A 19,345-nucleotide genomic window follows, 5' to 3' on the forward strand; every position below is an offset into this window, starting at 1 on the left:
GGAAATTCAACAAACTAGATACCAGCAGTGGGTTTTGAAGGCTGACCTTTTTAAATATAGTTGTCCCAAATTTGCTGTCATCTCTTCTCCCTATAATATGGTAGAATGTCCTTAGATAAATAAATCTAAAATTGTAATTTCTCAGCTTAATTTAATTTAATAAAGTCAAGGTTATTAATTATAGGTTGAACAGAACAATGAATAAGAAAAGAGTAATTTTGTACTCTGATACAATGTAATGCTCTATTTTTTCCTATAAGATTAATTTTACGAATATGTTACAGTGAAGGACACAACAGAGTAAGTAAGATTTATTGACTTCGAAAGATTGGATGTGGGTGCTAGAAAAATGGCTCAGCAATTAAGAGTGCTAGCCGCTTTTTCAGAGAGCATCTTACCCTCAGTCCCCTTTGGATTCCTGTACCCGGTAGCACCTCAGAACTCTCCATAACTCTAGTTCTAGAGGTTGTGGCAGCCTCTTCTGGTCTCTGTGGTGTATAGACAAACCCATGAGCTAGAGCACCCAAACATATAGATAAATGAATAAAACCTAATAAAACATTGGATAGTGGAATAAAACATCTTCCAAAAAGAGATAATGTAAATAAGTCTGTATTGAAATAATTGTTTGTTCTATATAGTTAGCATTAGAGAGGAAATCATTTTTTAAAAATTATTTTGTAAATCTGAACTAATTTCATATATACATTATTATTAAAGATAAGTTAGGGAGAAATTAAGTTCTCTAAAATAAAAATTTGAAGTTATAATGTACTTTTTAAGAATTTTAAGCATTTAACACTACTTCGGAATATTAAAATTAATATTTTTTTAAATTAAAAAAACATTTGATCACATTCCTGCACTCAGGTATATAGTGTTTATGTTTACCTGTTTCCTGAATTGACTGATGGAATTAGGGCTAGGGAAAGGGCTCGGAATATCACTCTGTGGTCCAGTGCTTAGCAGCTGTGAGGTCCTGAGCACCTTCTTCCTCAAAAACATTTTTGGAAAGGCTAACAATTTAGTTTGCTTTTTCCTACATAGAAATTTTATCTTTGTCTGAACCATATCAATTTTGAGACCTTTACTCTCCTGATCCTCACAACACTTCCGGTTGAATGTTTTCCTTATTTTAAATTTTTGGGGGGAGTTTGATCAAGACAGGGTTTCTCTGTGTAGCCCTGGCTGTCCTAGAAGTCATTCTGTAGACCAGGTTGGCCCGGATCTCACGGAGATCCATCCACCTCCGCCTCCCAAGTGCTTGGATTAAAGGCATGGCTACCACCTCCTGGCTGTACTTATTTTAAAAATAAGAATGGTATAGTAACAATAGTAACCATAATATAGTAACTAATAAAAAAATATGAAAGCAAGAGAAGCAGGAGAGAAGGAAGTTACTGTGGGGCACTATGGACCATGAGGGCTGGCCTGATGGAACAGAAGTATCCTTGGAAGGAACAATTATGGCAATAATTGTAGCTGGGAAATAGCAAAATAGCTTAAGTACCATGCCCAGTCATGGTACTTAAAAGATTATTGTAAATCTAAAAAATAATGAAAGCAAACAATGCTGAATCATCAGAAAGGCTGAGGTTGCTAAAAGTCAAACTCTTTGCTAACAGCACGGTAAGACTAGAGCCTGAAATATTAGTCAGTGTGTTTAGTTACAAATTTAGAGTTTGAAAAATAATCGGCAGGGAAGGTAAAACAAAGAATATTTAGAGTATCTGAAAAGTCAACTTACAAAAGTTAAGTGTTACTTAAGAAAAATTTCAGTTTTCTAAATTTGCTTATGACCAAGGCTGTGACCCTTGAAACAATCATGTATTAATAGGGATTGGGATAGAGGGAGTGTTTCATACAGTAATTGTGTCCCAGGCTTGCAGTTTCCACCTGTGGAGCATGTTACTTGCTGTATTCATTTACTAATTTGGCAAAAAGTATTTGTCAGCTGCTGCATTTTGTAGCTGTTTTAATTTCTTTTCTAATAACAACGTCCTTTACACACCATGAAAGTTATGTCGGTCTAAATGATACCTCAGAAGAGCAGGATATGTTTGATTATATCCTTTCCCTACTTACCGAAAAGATTTAGGGAATTAACATAATCAGCTTTTTAATACTCTGTTAATACTGTTGTTTTTATGTAATCATTTTAATTTGAATGCTGCCATAATATGGTCCCAAACAGCAAAGTTAATTCGAGTTCTACACTTTAAAAGACTTTTTCTAATTCCAGTCATTTGCAAAGTACTTTTTAACTACTGGGAAATTTTACTTAGACTTTTGGAACACATGAACTTGTAGGAAGCTACAAGAGTGAAGCTGCATTTAATTCCAACCTTAATATGCAATTTGGCAAGCTAAACTCCAGCCTTTGCTTTTAGCAACATTTCCAAATCAGACTTTTTTACTCACTCCTCCTAGCTTTATGCTTACCAACTCCATGTCCCTATCAGTGAGTGCTTGTTGCTGCAGTTACATAGGAGAGACCTGTGTCAGTACCACCAGCTATGTAGAAGCCTTTGTTTAGAATTAAGTTGAAAAGTAGTTCCTTTTAACAGATACCCAGTAAATGACAGTCTTGTCTACTTATTGTGCATCTTTCTGATAGAGAATGTAGAGATGATTTTTCTTTTTAGGTTCCATTTTCTTTTTCAAAAAGAATAAGCAGTAGCTTCTTTGAAAGCAACAACTAACTACCAATTGCTTGAAAATCCTGATAAGAGAAAAACCATGGAGTATCTATTGAGTGTCACACATAAAAATAAACACTCTAGGAGATGGAGAGAATTGCTCAATAGTTTGGAGTACTGGTGCTTTAGAGAACCTGAGGTCAGTTCTCAGTGTCCACATGCAGCTCATAGTCATCTGTACCTCCAAGGGATCCAGTACCCTTTTCTGGCTCTCTGGGTACCAGGCATGCATGTGATGCACAGACAGACATGCGGGCAAAGTAAACACTTCCTTCGTAGTTAGAATGTAGATCTTTCTATCCTACTGGTAAGGGAATTGAGGTACAAAGAGAAGCAATTTATAATAGAGTTAGAAGATGCTCTTTTTTTTTTTTTTTAAAACCCTCTTCACCAAATCAGGTGTTAATAACTAGAGTCCACTGTCCAAATTCTGTTGGCCTGTTGTTATGTTTTTGAGAAGGGATGTCTTAATTTTTGTTGGGATAAAACAATGTGACCAAAAGCAACTTGGGGAAGAAGGCTTACATATCTTGAATCACAGTTCATTGAGGAAAGCCAAGACAAGAACTGAAAACTGAGCAGGAACCTGGAAGCAGGAGCTGATGCAGAGACCTTAGAGGGGTGCTGCTTACTAGCTTGCTCCTTGTGACTTGCTAGGCCTGCTTTTTTTTTTTTTTTTTTTTTAATAGAAGACAAAACCACTAGTCCAGCTAGGTTGGTACCACCCACAATGGGCTGGCCCTCCCACATCAGTCACCAAGAACATGATCTACAAGCTTGCCCACAGCCTGATCTTATGGAAGCAGTTTGTCCCTCCTCTCAGATGACTGTAGCTGGAGTCAAGGTGACGTAAAACTAGCCAGCACATGGGGTCTCATGAATTTCTACTGAATATGTAGCTGAGGCTGGCCTTGAACTCCTGATCCTCTGGCTTTTACCTTTTAGTACTGAAATTACAGGCATGTGCCACTGTGCTCAGCCTCAGCCCGTTTTATTAGAACACAACTATGTCTATTCTTTTAGGTCTTTCTTATGGCTTTGGAACAGTAGCACAACAGTTGAGAGTTATACCAAAGATATATGGTTCACAAACCTGTATTTGTTCCCCTTTGCAGGGAAAAAAAAATGTGCTGATTCCTAAGTTAAAACCATACAAGGTGAATTCTCTATAATCTAACAAACCAAGGTTTTAAACAATAATAAGCCATGAATGTTTAAAAGCTAGTGGTGTTCAGTTTAGAAGAAAAATCTGAGAGGATTTAAATGCCAGCAGTTATATGACCATAATTCTATTATTGTCCATTTTCAAAAATCAATGTGTATAAGTATCTAAGTTTTCTTTTAAAAATATGTACAAATATTTTATGTTGTTCTAGTTGTGATGAGTACAGATTAACATTTCCGGAGTGTAGATGTGGCATTTAAACTATACCTTTTCTTGTCGTGGTTGATGTTCACATTCCAGCAGAGTTCTTTGTTCATAAAAAGATACGGCACAGCTTAACATTTTGAAATCTGTTAAAGTAGTGTTTCAGCTCAGTTGCTTGTTGGGGTTGGAGAAATGGCTCCGCAGTTAAAAGCATTGACTGCTCTTCTAGAAGACCTGGGTTCGGGTCCCAGTGTCCACATGGCAGCTCATAACCAGATGCCAGAGATCTAATGCCCATTTCTGGCCTCCACTGGTGCTCCATGAACATGGTACACTGACACATCAAGGCAAAATGTATGTAACTGTATGGGGATCAGATACAAAAACCACGCAGGAGACTCTTGAGGATTTGCAGTCATATGTCTGAAAGGCTTAAGAAAAGTAGTATTGCAGTTCACTTATGTATGTGTGTACAAGTATGCCAAGGCATGTGTGTGGAAGGTTAGAAGACAACTTTCAAGGGTTAGCTAGTTTTCTTTCACCAAATGGGACCTGGAGATTAAACTTAGGTTGTTAGGCATGGCGGCAGGCACCTTCAAACAGAGCCATCTCACTGGTCCTGAAAGGCTTCCTTATTACTCAGATTCAACTTATTACCTAAAGACATTTTCTAAGCCATTCATGGATTTCATGTTTTAATATTTTGAGATGTCACTTTGTGTTGTTACTAAGATCTTTTAGTTTTATTATTTTTTAAAACTTTTATTTTTTATACTTTTATCTCCATCCCTGATCAAGCTGTACTATAGAGCAATCGTAATAAAAACTGTATGGTACTGGCATAGAAATGGAATCAAATAGAAGACCCAGAGATAAACCCATACTTACAGATACTTGATCTTTGACAAAGAAGCCAAAACTATACAATGAAAAAAGACAGCATCTTCAACAAATGGTGCTGGTGTAACTGGATGTCTACATACAGAAAAATGCAAATAGATCCATATTCATCACCCTGCACAAAACTAAAGTCCAAGTGGATCAAAGACCTTAACATAAAACCAGACACACTAAATCTGTTAGATGAAAAGGTGAAGAAGAGCCTTGAACTCATTGGCACAGGAGACAACTTCCTGAACAGAACACCAACAGCACAGGCTCTAAGAGCAACAGTTAATAAATGGGACCTCATGTAACTGAAAAGCTTCTGTAAAGTAAAAGACACTGTCATCAGAACAAAACAACAGCCTACAGACTGGGAAAGGATCTTCACCAACCTCATATCTGACATAGGGCTAATATCCAAAATATATAAAGAACTTAAGAAGTTAAACACTAATAAACCTGTCAGGAGCGGTGCCTCTGGCAGCTGCTTTGATATTTAAATCTCAGCGGAGAGACTGCTTTTACCGGACCTTCTCTAAAGGCAGGGTAGAATTTGCAAGTCCATTTCCTTTTGTTTGTGACAGCTGGTGGGATAGCTTGTGAGGGTTACACCTCTTCCTCAGGCTCCTTGTGCAAATTAACCATTGTTCTGAGATGTTTCTACTCTGGCTTAGAAACTCTACAATAAAAAGACAGGCTGACAGTTACTGCAGAAGAAGGCTGAAGATGACCCTCCAAGCATCCTGTCTCAACTCTTGTGTAAATGGGACACAAATAAGGCAACTAGATACAATGTTGTGCAATGGGAGGAGCCAGAGGACAGGAAAGAGGGGAGGAGCTAGAGAACAGGAAGGGGCGAGAAGGAGGAGGAGCTCGAGGAGAAGAGAGCAGGAGGAGGCAGAGGAGGAGGCAGAGACGGGAGACTTGCTGCTGGCACTGTTTGCTGCAGCAGTCTGCCTTTTGCTGTGGCTGTTAAGTCTGGACCTTTAAAAAGTTTCCTGTGTGTTGTGTGTTTATTTTATTAATTTTAATCCTCACTCCCAACTCAAGAACCGTTCGACTCTGCCCGGCTGGCTCCGGCATGAACCAGGTAACCCAATTAAAAAATGGGGTACAGAGCCAAACAGAGAATTCTCAGTAGAGGAATATAAAATGGTAAACACTTAAGAAATGCTCATCGTCCTTAGTCATCAGGAAGATGCAAATCAAAACAACTCTTAAGGTTTCAACTTTACATCCATCAGAATGGCTAAGATCAGAAACTCAAGTGACAACACATGCTGGAGAGGATGTGGAGAAAGGGGAACCCTCCACCACTGCTGGTGGGAATGTAAACTTGTACAACCACTTTGGAAATCAATCTGGTGCTTTCTCTTACAATTAGGAATAGTGCTTCCTAAAGATCCAGCTATTCCACTCCTAGGCATATATCCAAAATATGCTCCAGTATACAACAAGGACATTTGCCCAACCATGTTTGTAGCAGCTTTATTTGGAATAGCCAGAAATTGGAACAATCCAGATGTCCCTCGACTGATGAATGGATACAGAAAGTGTACATTTACACAATGGAATCCTACTCAGTAATTAAAAACAAGGAAATCCAGAAAATTCAGGCAAATGGTGGGAACTAGAAAAGGTCATCCTGAGTGAGGTATCCCAGAAGCAGAAAGACATGGTATATACTCACTTATAAGTGGCTATTAGACATATAATATAGGATAATCATACTAAAATTTGTACACCTAAAGAAGCTAATCAAGAAGGAGGACCCTGGGTAGGATGATCAACCCTCATTCAGAAAGGCAAAGGGGATGGACATCAGAAGAGGGAGAAAACAGGGAACAGGACAGGAGCCTACCACAGAGGGCCTCTGAAAGACTACCTTGCAGGGTATCCAAGCAGATGCTGAGTCTCATAGCCAAACTTTGGGCAGAGTGCAGGGAATCTTATGAAAGAAGGGGGAGATAGAAAGATCTGAAGAGGACAGGAGCTCCCCAAGGAGAGCAACAGAACCAAAAAATCTGGGCCCAGGGGTCTTTTCTGAGACTGATACTCCAACCAAGGACCATGCATGGAGATAGCATGTACAGATGTAGATGTACAGATAGATGTACAGATGTAGGCCATGGTGCTTTAGTGTCCAAGTGGGTTCCCTAGTAATGGGAACAGACTGTCTCTGACATGAAGTCAGTGGCTGGTTCTTTGATCATCTCCCCTGAGGGGGGAGCAGTCTTACCAGGCCACAGAGGAAGACAATGCAGTCAGTCCTGATGAGACCTGAAAGGCTAGGGTCGGAGGGAGGGGGAGGGGAACCTCCCTTATCAGTGGACTTGGGGAGGTACATGGGAGGAGAGTGGGATTGGGAGGGGATGAGGGAGGAGTCTACAGCTGGGATACAAAATGAATAACTGGAATTAACAAAAAACTAATTTTAAATAAAAATAAATAAACTTTTTTTTATTCACTTTACAGCCTGATTGCAGCCCAGCTCCCCACTCTCATCTGAGTCCCACCCTCACATCCCCTCCCCCACTCACCCTTTCCCTTAGTCTCAGAGAAGGGGAGGCTCCCCATTGGTACCATCCCGTCCTGATACATCAAGTCACAGCAGGAGTAGGCTCATCCTCTCCCACCAGATAAGGCAGCCCAGCTAGGAGAAAGGGATTCAGAGGCAGGCATCAGAGTCAGAGAGAGCCCATACTCTCCTTGTTAGGGGATCCACATGAAGAACAAGCTGCACATGTGCTACACCCCACACATTCTCTTTGGTTGGTGATTCAGTCTCTGTGAGCCCCCATGGGCCCAGTTTAGTTGACTTCTGTAGGTCTTCTTGTGGTGTCCTTGATCCCTCTGCCTCCCTCAATCCTTCCTCTCACTCTTCCACAAAACTCCCTGAGCTCGGCCTGTTGTTTGGCTGTGGGTCTCTGTGTATGTTCTCATCAGCTGCTGGATGAAGCCTCTGAGAAGACAGTTATACTAGGCTCCTGTCTGTAGGCATAGCAAAGTAACATTAATAGTGACAGGGGTTGTCTCTGTCTCATAGGCTGAGCTTCAAGTTGGGCCAGTCATTAGCTGGCCATTCGCTCAATCTCTGCTTCATCTTGACTTCACTTCTTGTCGGCAAGACAAACTTTGGTTTAAAGGTTTAATCATTAAAATGGCTTTGTGCGATTAATATTTTCTAGATGAGAAAACCGAGGTTGATATTTCAAGCCTGGTCAATTATAAACAAGTAGTTTTATGTTAAAACTACTTTCAACTCACTATACCATAAAGCATCAATTAATCTGCAAAGGAAGTATATATAAATTACGACTAAATTGAAGTAAAGCTGGCTTCAAGGAAGAATTGAGAAGGTGTATGTGGGTGTATGCTAGTAATTTCCATAAAGGACTTTAACATCCTAGGTTTTGAAACAAATCTTCCAAGAATATGGACCAACATCTGTATATACTTTATTTATATTTTCCAGTTTTCTATTATTGCCTTGCTTTCCATTTTATAATCTAGAGTGTGGCATTTAGTTGCCATGGATCATTAGTTTCCACTAATCTGTAAGTGATTGTACAGTCTTTGCTCATCGCACTGATCTTAACACTTTTGGCGAGATAAGTTGTGAACACTCTTGAAGAGTTTTTCATGAGTTATTTTATAAAATGCCTCAATTCTCATTTCTCTGTTTTTTCATTTAGATGGATATTAAGCATGTTTTCATGAAAAATTTATAGGACATACGTATCTTTTTTTAGTGTATCTAGTCAGATTACATCATGTTATTGGAGGTGCTAGCCTGAGTCTCATGGTGAAGATCGTATCCCCCATGTGTGTCTGTTGTAAGTTTACTTTATTCACTTAGTATTATTAGATGTGTTAGGGGCATTATTTGAATGTGTGCTAACATCTTTATCCTCTATCTTCTGCCCATTAATTAAAAAAGAAAAAAAAATACCTATGTTCTTGGTACAGTAAGAAGTGCTGTTCCAAGTAAGAAGTGAAAGAAATAATTCTGTAAGTAATGTAGACAACTCTCCAGAATCTGGGTTCTTTTAATTTAGTGGTTCACAGGATAGAAGGCCAATGTACAAATTGAATCATATCTCTGTGTGCTAAAAGTGAGCGTGGGGAGTGTTCATGTAAGTTTGTGTACATAAGCACTCTGGCACACATGCTGCATATGTGTGCAGAAGCCAGAGTTTGATGTTGAGTGTCTTTCTTGATTGCTCTCCACTTTAGTTTTGATACAGTCCTGCTGAACTAGAGCTTGTTGATTCAATTAGCTTGCTAGCTAGTGTACTCCAGGAATCTGCCCCTGCCTCCCCGGTGCTAGGGTTGCATATATGCATAGCCTTGTCCAGCTTTTACATATTTGCTAGAAATCCTTGCTCTGCAGGCATGTTCACAACCATTTTCCCAGCCCCTGATTTTTTTAAAAGTACCATTTATAATAGCACCATTAAAAGAAATGAACTATAAATCTTATTTATACATTTATGTAATATTACATGTTACATATAAAATATTACTTAAAGGTTTTGATTCAAATAAATAATGAACAGGTTGCTTCAGACAATGGCAACTCTGCCTGTGACAAAGCACAAGGACATGGCTTGCAAGGTTTTCTTCAAGACTTCTAAGGACAATCTGAATGGCATGAACTAAAGCTTTTAAATGATGTGCAGACTTTCAGGCTTATTGATCAAATTTTAAAAATGAAACAGTCCTGAAAATAACAAAGCCACAAAAAAGCTTTTTGATGCCATTATGAGTAACAGTAATATTTAATGCACATTTAGAGTATTATTGATTTTTTTTAAAGTTACCTCATAACTGTTTAAAGTAACTCCAAGATACCATTGCTTTGTTAGTTTTTTCTTTATATTTTTGGTGTAAATTATTGTGTCTGTGGAACATTTTGCTAATGTTTTTATACAAATAAAAGAAATATACTGTTAATCCAACTCAGGAAATGTTTATAATTGAGCAGCATTGTATCAGAGGAGCCAAGACCAAAACAGCTGAAAGTTTTTATACTCTTAAGGGAGATACTTCCTAATCTACATGATAGCTTCTATGTTTGTATAGATAAAAATGCATATAGTATGCTGAATGAAGATCTTACTAAGAATGACATAAGCCTGGCATGTACACACACTTGTACTCTCTGCACTCTGGAGATGGAGCAGAGTCAAGGAGATCTCTAATTCAAGGCCAGCAAAGGGTTCTTAAGGAAATGCTGTCTCAACACAACAACGACAAAGCACAATAAATTGTTAAATGCTGATAGACGTATACAACAAAACAGATTCTTTTACTGAGAATGAATATACTACTCTGTGTTCTGCTAAACAAAAGAATAAAAGAAAATCTAGGCTGTTCCCGAAAAATCCCAGAAGAATGTATGAATCTATACTGTGAGAAGTATAGAGTGTAGGAGACAGGATTTGCTTCTTCAACTTTAGAGGAGATCATAAAGAATTAGTATGTCAGGCTAAAAGTTCAGCAGCTCTTTTTGCAAGTAGTATGATCAAATTAATGTATTTATATTTATATACATACAAATTCATATAGACATAGACATATAAAGTAGTTATTTAACAGTGATATCTTCAGGTAAATAGGCTGGGTTTTCTTTGTGTTTCTTTTTGTTGTTGTTGTTTTATTTTTTTGAGACAGGGTCTCTGTGTAACAGGTCTGGCTGTCCTGAAACTGTCTTTGTAAAACAGACTGGCATAGAACTCATTGAGATCCTCCTGCCTCTGCCTCCTGAGTGCAGGGATTAAAGGTACGCTGCCTTTTCCAGCTGTGGTTCTTTTTTAAAGTCAGGGGCTCATGTTCCACAGGGTGGTCTCTACTTCACTGTGCAGCCTAGTATGAACTTGAACTCCAAATTTTCCCATCTCCCCCTCCCAAGGGCTGATATTACAGGAGTGTCACTGCATCTGGTTTATGTGGGGTTGGGAATCAAACCTGTGGCTTAATGCATGATTGACAAGCAGGCCACCACCTGAGCTACATTCTTAGACCCTGAGTTCTGTTTTTGTTTGGGGGAAGTTAATATTCATATTTTTAAATGACTATAAACATATTTGTATATTTAAAACTTTAAAAACCAGTAACAGAAACATCAGTAAACACCTAATTTGAGGCACATAATGCCTCATTGAGCATTATGGTGACCCAGAAGATGTACTTCTGTACTAACACGTATTTCCTTTGGATGATGTCTTACCCTGATGGTTGGTTGGTTGGTTGGTTGGTTAGTTAGTTAGTTAATTAGTTGGTTAGTTGGAAGGAGCTTTTAAAACAGTGATGCCTACATATTGAAATCACACAAGGAGCTTTAAGTATCAGTGTTTTAAGTACAACCCTGGACACTCTTTCCAGGATTTAATCTATCCAGTAAGTTTCTTTTAAGTTCTCCAGGATACTAGGATGTTTAGCCACATTTGAGAACCACTATTTGGTAAGAAACTTACCAAATAATGGTAAGGATTTTTGTTTTCTATCCTTCAAGTTTTATTCTTTTTGAGATTGTTACTGCCCTGAAAAAAATTCATTGTACAACATGAATATTATTTTTCAAGTAATGCTTAGATAGCCAACCTGTTATTGAATGAAAGAGGAAATAGACATATTTTCTGCAAGTTCCTTATCTGTCCCAACGTGTTTTCAGTTTTAACCCCTGTTATTCAGTGCTAGAATCTAAAAGCTATGCATACTCATCAACTCTTCCATCGGCCTCTTTTTTTCATACCTGCTTATATTTATGCCTTTTCCTTTTGCTAATGTTGTTTTTGTAGTTCTGCTATTATGATGAAATACCTGAGAAAAAGGAGGACAGGCTTACTTTTGCTCAGTTTCAGAGGTTTCAGACCCCAGAGTATCAAGGCCTGTGGTGGCACAGAATTGTGTTGGGAGCATGTCGTAGAGGAATTCTGTTTACCTCAAGATCACAGGGAAGCAAAAAGAGTGAAGAAAGGACTAGGGTTTCAGTGTCCTCTTTAGAAGCATGTTCCCCAATGTCATTTTTCTCTTATAGTAGTTTCACAGACTGAGGACCTAGCAAATGGGTCTTTTGGGGGACAGTCACATCCCAGCAACAGTAGTTTAACAATACATACAGAAAGATTACTTTGTAGGATAGAATATTCTAGCAGTGAACCCTTTAAACAAGGTCTGTTGTAGATACTGTATATAAACTTTCTCTTATAGTCTTTATACCTGTGTCTAAGAAATAGTCACTTTCTTTAACATTTTCAGGGGTAGAAACTTTCATAGAAGTAGTATTAGCAAATATGGTATTTCACATTTCACATGTATTTTTTATTTCTTTGCTTTTACCTTCCCACCTTACGTTGCCTATTTGATGGTCATCGTGACTTCTTTCTACATGTAGTGTGTATAAACATTTGAAGTTTTCAGTCTTGCTTTGATTCTTTTGTAAAAAAAAAATTTAATGAGTTTAAAAAGTAGGATAATCATTATCTCCATTTCTGCTCTCTGACCAATTTTATTAGTTTGCTGTAATTATCTGAGCATCAATAAGCTATATAGTTATATGTACATTTATATCTTAAGTTTTTTTATAAGTAATTTTCCCCAACTGTTTTCACTTCTCTCAAACTGTAACTGAAGACCTGCAATTCTTAATTGACGAAAATTTCTTCTTCTCCTTCTTCTTTCTTCTTTCTTCTTCTTCGTGACCCACAGGCTGACTTAGTAATACCTATGTATAATTAACTGGGTTGGGTTTTAGTTGGGATTTTTTAAAGGAATAGACAGAATGAGAGTAAGAGAGAGAGAGATTTAGTAGAATAGTTTACAGGCTGTAGTCCTAGTAGCCCAATGATGGGTTACCTTTTGGCCTTCTAGATGGTCAAGAATCCATTAATTGCTCAGTTGGTGAGCCTGGGGGCTCAGTAGTTCCAGTCTGGTGCTGGAGGTTCTGCAATATTCCAGAGAGCTATTGGTGTCCCATCCAAATTTTAAAGAAGTGGGTTTTAATACCTGCAGATGAATGTCTCAGCAACAGGAGAGATGGACTTGCCAGCAAGAGTGAAGATGAGTGTGCAAAAAGCAAAAGCTTCCTCCTTCTAGGCTGCTGCCAGAAGGAGTGGCCCAGGTTATGGGTGTGTCTGCTCACCTCAAATGATCCAGTCAAGAAAATTCTGCACAGGTGTGCCCAGCTGCTTGGAGTGGTAGTTGATTCTTGATAGCATCAGGTTAGCAACCAAGATTAGCCATCATGGAATGTAATTTTATACAGCCATAAAACTCAGTGCAGCTGATTCCTGCTCAAGTGAAAAGAAAAGCTTATATATGGAGACAACTTTTCTAGGTAGTGTTCAGCTGTACAAGCTTATAGTCTTTGGATGGGAGAGTGGTAAATTTGGCAGCATGTAATATTGTTTGTTCCTTCACCTGTGTCCCAGATGTTATTAACATTTCTAATTCTCTTTAGGATGCTGCTTTGTAATTACTGTGTTATAGTCTAATTTGATAACTTCTCCTTCATTAGAATGTGAAAACATGTTGTAGAAGTATTCAAGAAGTGGCTGAAGGAAGGAAGAAAGTGCCACTGCCTATCAGAAAATAAAACATGGGAAATACAACCACCAAATTCCGCAAAGCACTCATCAATGGTGATGAAAACCTGGCTTGCCAAATATATGAAAATAATCCTCAGCTAAAAGAATCCCTTGATCCAAATATATCCTATGGAGAGCCCTATCAGCACAACACTCCCTTACACTATGCTGCTAGACATGGAATGAATAGAATATTAGGGTAAGTATTACTTCGAACCCATTGATACGTAGTCAGTGAAAAGGAAAATACTTGGCATCTTTGAAAATGTGTAATACTGACACATATCCATGTTATATGATCTATCCTGAGTTCTAACAGTGAAGGGAATGTACACACCTTGTTGCTTTGAATATATTTCCATCCAGAGTGTAATGTAGAAAATAGATTACAGAGGAAAGATGAGTATTCTCAAGGGTAGAGTGGACAGTAGCCAAAGGGACCATTGTAGAGCAGTATGAAAGTGGTTCAGGAGATTAAGAATGATTCAAAGATACTTCGCATTAGAAGTGAAAGTAAAGACCATCAGTAGTACACAAGGGACAATCCCTTTCTCATTACCAGAAACTTCTACAACTGAGAACTGAAACTACAGGATTCTGATTACTGGAACTGAGATCTGAGTCACATCTTAGCTCTGGTATGACATTCTGAACTTCCTGAGATGTCAATAATAGATAGCTGTCCTAACATAAAATTATCAGCTAGGCGAAGGCTTTCTGTTTCGAAAGAAAAAAGTGACACACAGCATCCGCTGTCCTAAGAATCAATCCAAATAGATCTGTTAGTCATCTGGTCAAGAAAACCTTTCTCAAGAAAAGCTGTCTGTTAGAGAGACTTAAGAAATAAACAAAAGATGCCTAAGATATAGAATAGACACAGTGAGTCTTTGGTCATTGTTCATGCTCACTCTTTAGGAGTATACACTTTCTGCATTGGTTTCTTTGGGTCCTTAACTGCCAGCTGGCCCCTTGGAAGGAAAGAGGCCTCATGGGCTCTTCACCCATCCATAATAAAATACTGAATGACCCAATCTTGTGCAGATCGTGTGCAGATCACCACAGCTTTAGTGAGGTGAGTGCATGCAACAGTAGCTTTGTCCTGTCACACCTTTTGCTGCACATCTCCTTCTTCTCTGACTCTTGCATTCTTTTCATCCCCTCTTCTGTGATTTCTCATACCCTAATTAAGGCTGAGCACTCTATTGTCACTTATTTTCTGCATTTTGGCCAGTTGTGGCTTCTTCATTAATTGGTGCCCACTGCAATACAGCAGTATTTTCAAATGGTGAATGAGAGCTGAGACTCTAAGCTGACATTTTCTCAAAAACTAATTAAATCTTTCAAGTAAAACAACTGCTAGTCTTTGATGCTAATGATAAATTTTGATCTTCCAAGTGAATGCTAAAATTTTGAAAAACTCATTCTTTAAATTCAACTTGACAACTTCCCAGCTCTTACTTTCTAAAAAAAATTGGTAAAAGATGAAAAGTAATGTAATTGATTATATAAAAAAAATCAACATTTATAGGGTCTTGATAACTTAGTGGATAAATATATTTCACATTGGTATATGATCCTTTAAAGTTCTGCATTGATTAAAAAATTTAAAATGTCACTACCACTTGTTAGATACTTTAGTGCAGTGCCACTCTCTGAAAAGGCAATTTAAAATGACCTCTCCGTTTCTTAAGCTATATAAGTCTAGATTTTGTTCATATACTGTACCCAAACCAAAATTTGTTAAGACAGAGCGAGTCCTTTGAAATTCAGTTTTCCTCCAGAGAGACTCCAAAGTACTCCTAAGGGCAGGCAGCATGTCCAGCAGTAGATGGCCAACAGAAATATAAACTCAACAGTATCTTTGGGTTTTTGTTTCTGTTTTGGTTTTTGTTTTTTTTTTGCCTCATAATGTCTTCTCAGGCTTTTTTATTTTTAATTTTTTATTTCTAGTTTTTTTAAGTACTCTTTTGCTTTGTAACAGCCTCTGCTCCCTCCTTTTTTCTCCTTTCTTGTGTTCTTTTCTTTCCCCTTTTCTTTTAATAGTCTCATATATTTTATAGACACTCATGTTCATTTTTCTTGTGTATGATTCATGCACACGAGTGCATACATACATGTGCTACCAATAATGATCGAGTTCAGAGGACAACTTTGAAGAGTCAGTTCTGTCCTACATGAGTTCTATGAATGAAACTCAGATTGTCAGGCTTGTCTGGCCATCACTGTACCTTCTAAGCCATTTCATTGCTCCCAGTTTTTGTTTTGTTTTGTTTCATTATTAGTATTGTTGTTGTTGTTGTAGCCTCCTCCCTCTAGATTCTCTGTCCCACCCTCTCTCCCGCTTCCTTCCATATGTCCCTTCCCTAGTCCACTGATAGGGGCGGATCCTCCTTCCCTTCTGTCTGACCCTAGCCTATCAGAACTGTCTGGATCCTCTTTCTCTGTGGCCTCCTAAGGCCACCTTGCCAGGGGGAAGTAATCCAGTTTTCTTAATTGAATGAATTAGTCCTTCAAAAACTTCAATAGAAATTGGATTTTTAGCTTTGAAGTAGGCATTACCTTGAAAAATGTTATCTTTACTGTATTTTTAGATAGGAAAAAGTTGTTTTTATCCTTCCTTTCCATTTTAGGACTTTTCTTTTTGGTAGAGATGGAAACCCAAATAAACGGAATGTGCACAATGAGACATCTATGCATTTGTTGTGTATGGGACCTCAAATCATGATATCTGAAGGGACCCTTCATCCTCGCTTAGCACGCCCTGTGGAAGATGACTTCAGAAGGGCAGATTGTCTGCAGATGATCTTAAGATGGAAAGGAGCAAAACTTGACCAGGGTGAATATGAGAGAGCAGCTATTGACGCTGTTGATAACAAAAAAAACACACCCCTTCACTATGCTGCAGCCTCAGGGATGAAAGCCTGTGTAGAGGTAAAACCTGGTTTCTTTTCAGTGTTCTGTGCTAGAAAGTTGGTGTGTTGATAATATGTGGTGGTCCTTTTGGTTTTTAGTAATTCTTACCTCTCTATTCTAAAAGAACCAAAGCCCTTTATAAGTAATATTACATTGTATTAGGGAACAACAACGACAAAGTGCACCTTTCCAATATTTCGGAATATAATGCGCTCATGATCACTAACAATAATTGTTACCATCTAAAATAACAGCTGAGAACTGTCATACTGAAAATAATAGGAGTTTTTTTGTTGTTTTGTTTGTTTGTTGTTTTGCTGAAATTTTTAATAGACAACTTATAAAACTTATATGTCTTGGATGTAGGGGGAAATAACAAGTACAACCTGTTGATGTATCATCTTCGCTTGATTTGTTTATTAAATAGGTAACTGTAAATGGATGCATTTGTTATATTTCTTTTTAAAACTTTGTGTTTAAAATATCTCTTTTTTTTCTGTTGAATCTGTGTTAAAGTATTCCTGAATAGTACTACATTTTGGGATTTTTATAAGTTTATAAGGTTAGATAAAAATCACTTGCTTAACCTTTGACTTCTTTTTTTATTTAATAAAGTTTTATTTTTCCAAATGCACAGCTGATTGAACCTGCTCATGCATCTTCACCAGCAGCTGGGGCATCTCCACCCTTTGTGTTTCTGGTATAAATTACTTGGTCTCTGTGCTTTGAAGTCAGCTTGATAAGTCCTTTACTCAGTATGTCCTGCAGGGCTGCCCTGGCCAAGGAACCTCGACTTTTCAGTCTCTCAGAGACCACAGCTGGAGTAATAAGCTTGTATCTGGGAACTTCCTTACATAGTTTGTCACACAGGACGAGACTGTTGAGCTTGTCCCAAACTTTGCCTTTGGACTACTTCCTCATTTCGGCCTTGCCACCAGACTTATTTACTGGGTCTTTTGTCTTTTTTGGCTAACTTTCTGGCATCCTTCTTCTTGTTGTTGTCCTTGGGTGACATGGACAAAGAGTGGTGACAACCACTGCAGCCTCACTAAGATGTGGAAAAAGCAATCTTTGACTTCTTAAAAGATGTAGCTGTGGCACAGCTGTGAGAGGAAAGGTATCTTGGCAGTGGGAGCCAAGGAATACCACAAAGTCACACTGTACCCTCAGCCTCACACAAGAGTTTTGTTGGGAAAGACCTAAGAGGGTGGTCACCTCTGCACCAGAGAGAAGCAGCAAAGAACCTAGCAGGAGGCAGGCTTTCTGTAGGGTTTCTTGTGGGGGGCTGCTTTCCAGGGTGGCCTGGAATTGGTGTAGTTTTGTAGCCTGATCTTGGGGCAACCTTAGGGATTGATGAGAGAGAGTCTATGGCCTGATCTTGGGGCAAACTCAGGGATTGGTGAGATTTGGAGCTAGGGATTGGTGGGATTTATAGCGTAATGGTGGGCTTTTTTTTTTTTTTTTTTTGTCTGGGGGACATGACCACTCAACATGCCTCAAGGGGCTGGGGTTGGGCCTGGCAGTGAGAACAGCCTGGAGGCAGGCTGGACACTCACCTTATATTAACTATATAATATCATCACTACTGTTCATACAACAGTACGTGTTTTCTTCGCTACCAACATTCATATCATATACATGATTTATAGAATTTTTTTTGTATAGGTGCATTTAAGTATGGGCAAAATGTATTATAGCTTGGATCAGTCTCTATTCTAAAATTTATGTATTTTAAAAGTAGCAATCAATGAAATTATCAGAGACTTAATATTTAAAGTTTCTTTAGACTTAAACTTAAGTTTATCAGATTTATGAATGTATTTTAAGATTAGTCACATAATTTTATTAGCATGGCTAAAGGTCAATTTTTGTTACTTCTTGAATTCGTGTGATTTTGTTTTCTATTTACTGCTATTTGTTACTTGTTAATCAATCCTTTAGAAACATTGTCATTTTGTTTCCTTACCCACTATTAGTCATTAACTTGGATCTATTTTCCAAGCAGTGCATCCCAACATTAACTCAACATAGTAAAAAGATGCCTAAGGATTTGGAGGGGAAACGTGTCAACAGAATTCCTGACATTTTTCCTGACTCTTGTTTTGCGCTCCCCTCCTAGGGAAGAATCTGCTGTGGTGACCCACATGTGTAGAAGTGTATGGTTTAAATGTATTCAGGTAGAAATAGCTTGTTCTTGTTAGTAGCAATAGTATTTTAATTTCTGCTTTCGTAACTTGCTTCCAATAATTCTCAATAAGCAGTGCTAAGTAGTGGCCAATTGTTAAGTGTGCTTACAATGTCGTGCATATTAAATTGTTCAAGAAATGGAGTGGTAATTTCACCAGTACCTTTTTGTTTTTGTTCATAGAGATGTATATTTTGTAGTATTTAGAAAGCCTGATAATTGCCTTGAGATATATATACTTAAACAGATCTGTATATAATATGTGTGTTTCTATTTGAGCTGCTTATGTCAGCATATCACATTGTGTGAGCCACTCTAGTGGGCAATTGTTATCATTCTCTATATTGACAAGATCTCATTGATTAAGAGTAATTGTAAAAATGGAGCCTTATGAACACATTTATTCCTTTGTTTATTGACAAATTTAGTATATCATTTTACCCAGTTTATCACCAATGTATTAACTGTACTCTTGCTCAACTTTAGGCCCTTATGGATTTGTCATGCTAATTATTAAAATAGAAGTGTTTCCAGGGAAGGATATATTAACTTCTCTTCAGGGGCCTATTGTCTTTCCCTAGCATAAGTGCTTAAAACAAACACAGTGTAATATGTAGCCCACTATGTAACTAAATTTCCTAGAATACCATGTATCTTATAAAATTTATCATCAGGGGTAATTTAAGTACTTTTAAACTTCCCT

The 19,345-nt window shown here is 38.0% G+C and overlaps 1 protein-coding gene and 1 pseudogene across 11 annotated transcripts in view; one reads left to right on the top strand and one right to left on the bottom strand.

The window, feature by feature from the left end:
- The window catches only part of Ankib1 (ankyrin repeat and IBR domain containing 1), a 104,219-nt gene that overhangs the window by 15,257 nt on the left and 69,617 nt on the right, over nt 1–19,345 (top strand). For all 11 annotated transcript variants that reach the window (XM_060373756.1, XM_060373755.1, XM_060373752.1 and 8 more), the window contains 2 exons: nt 13,475–13,743; nt 16,175–16,475. In XM_060373756.1, the coding sequence (XP_060229739.1) occupies nt 13,556–13,743; nt 16,175–16,475 (489 nt within the window). In that variant the 5' untranslated portion in view covers nt 13,475–13,555. The remainder of the gene's footprint in view (nt 1–13,474; nt 13,744–16,174; nt 16,476–19,345) is intronic.
- LOC110564879 (small ribosomal subunit protein eS25-like) lies at nt 17,109–17,472 on the bottom strand (annotated as a pseudogene).

The sequence above is a fragment of the Meriones unguiculatus genome, chromosome 21, assembly GCF_030254825.1.
Source record: "Meriones unguiculatus strain TT.TT164.6M chromosome 21, Bangor_MerUng_6.1, whole genome shotgun sequence".
Taxonomy (NCBI): Eukaryota; Metazoa; Chordata; class Mammalia; order Rodentia; family Muridae; genus Meriones; species Meriones unguiculatus.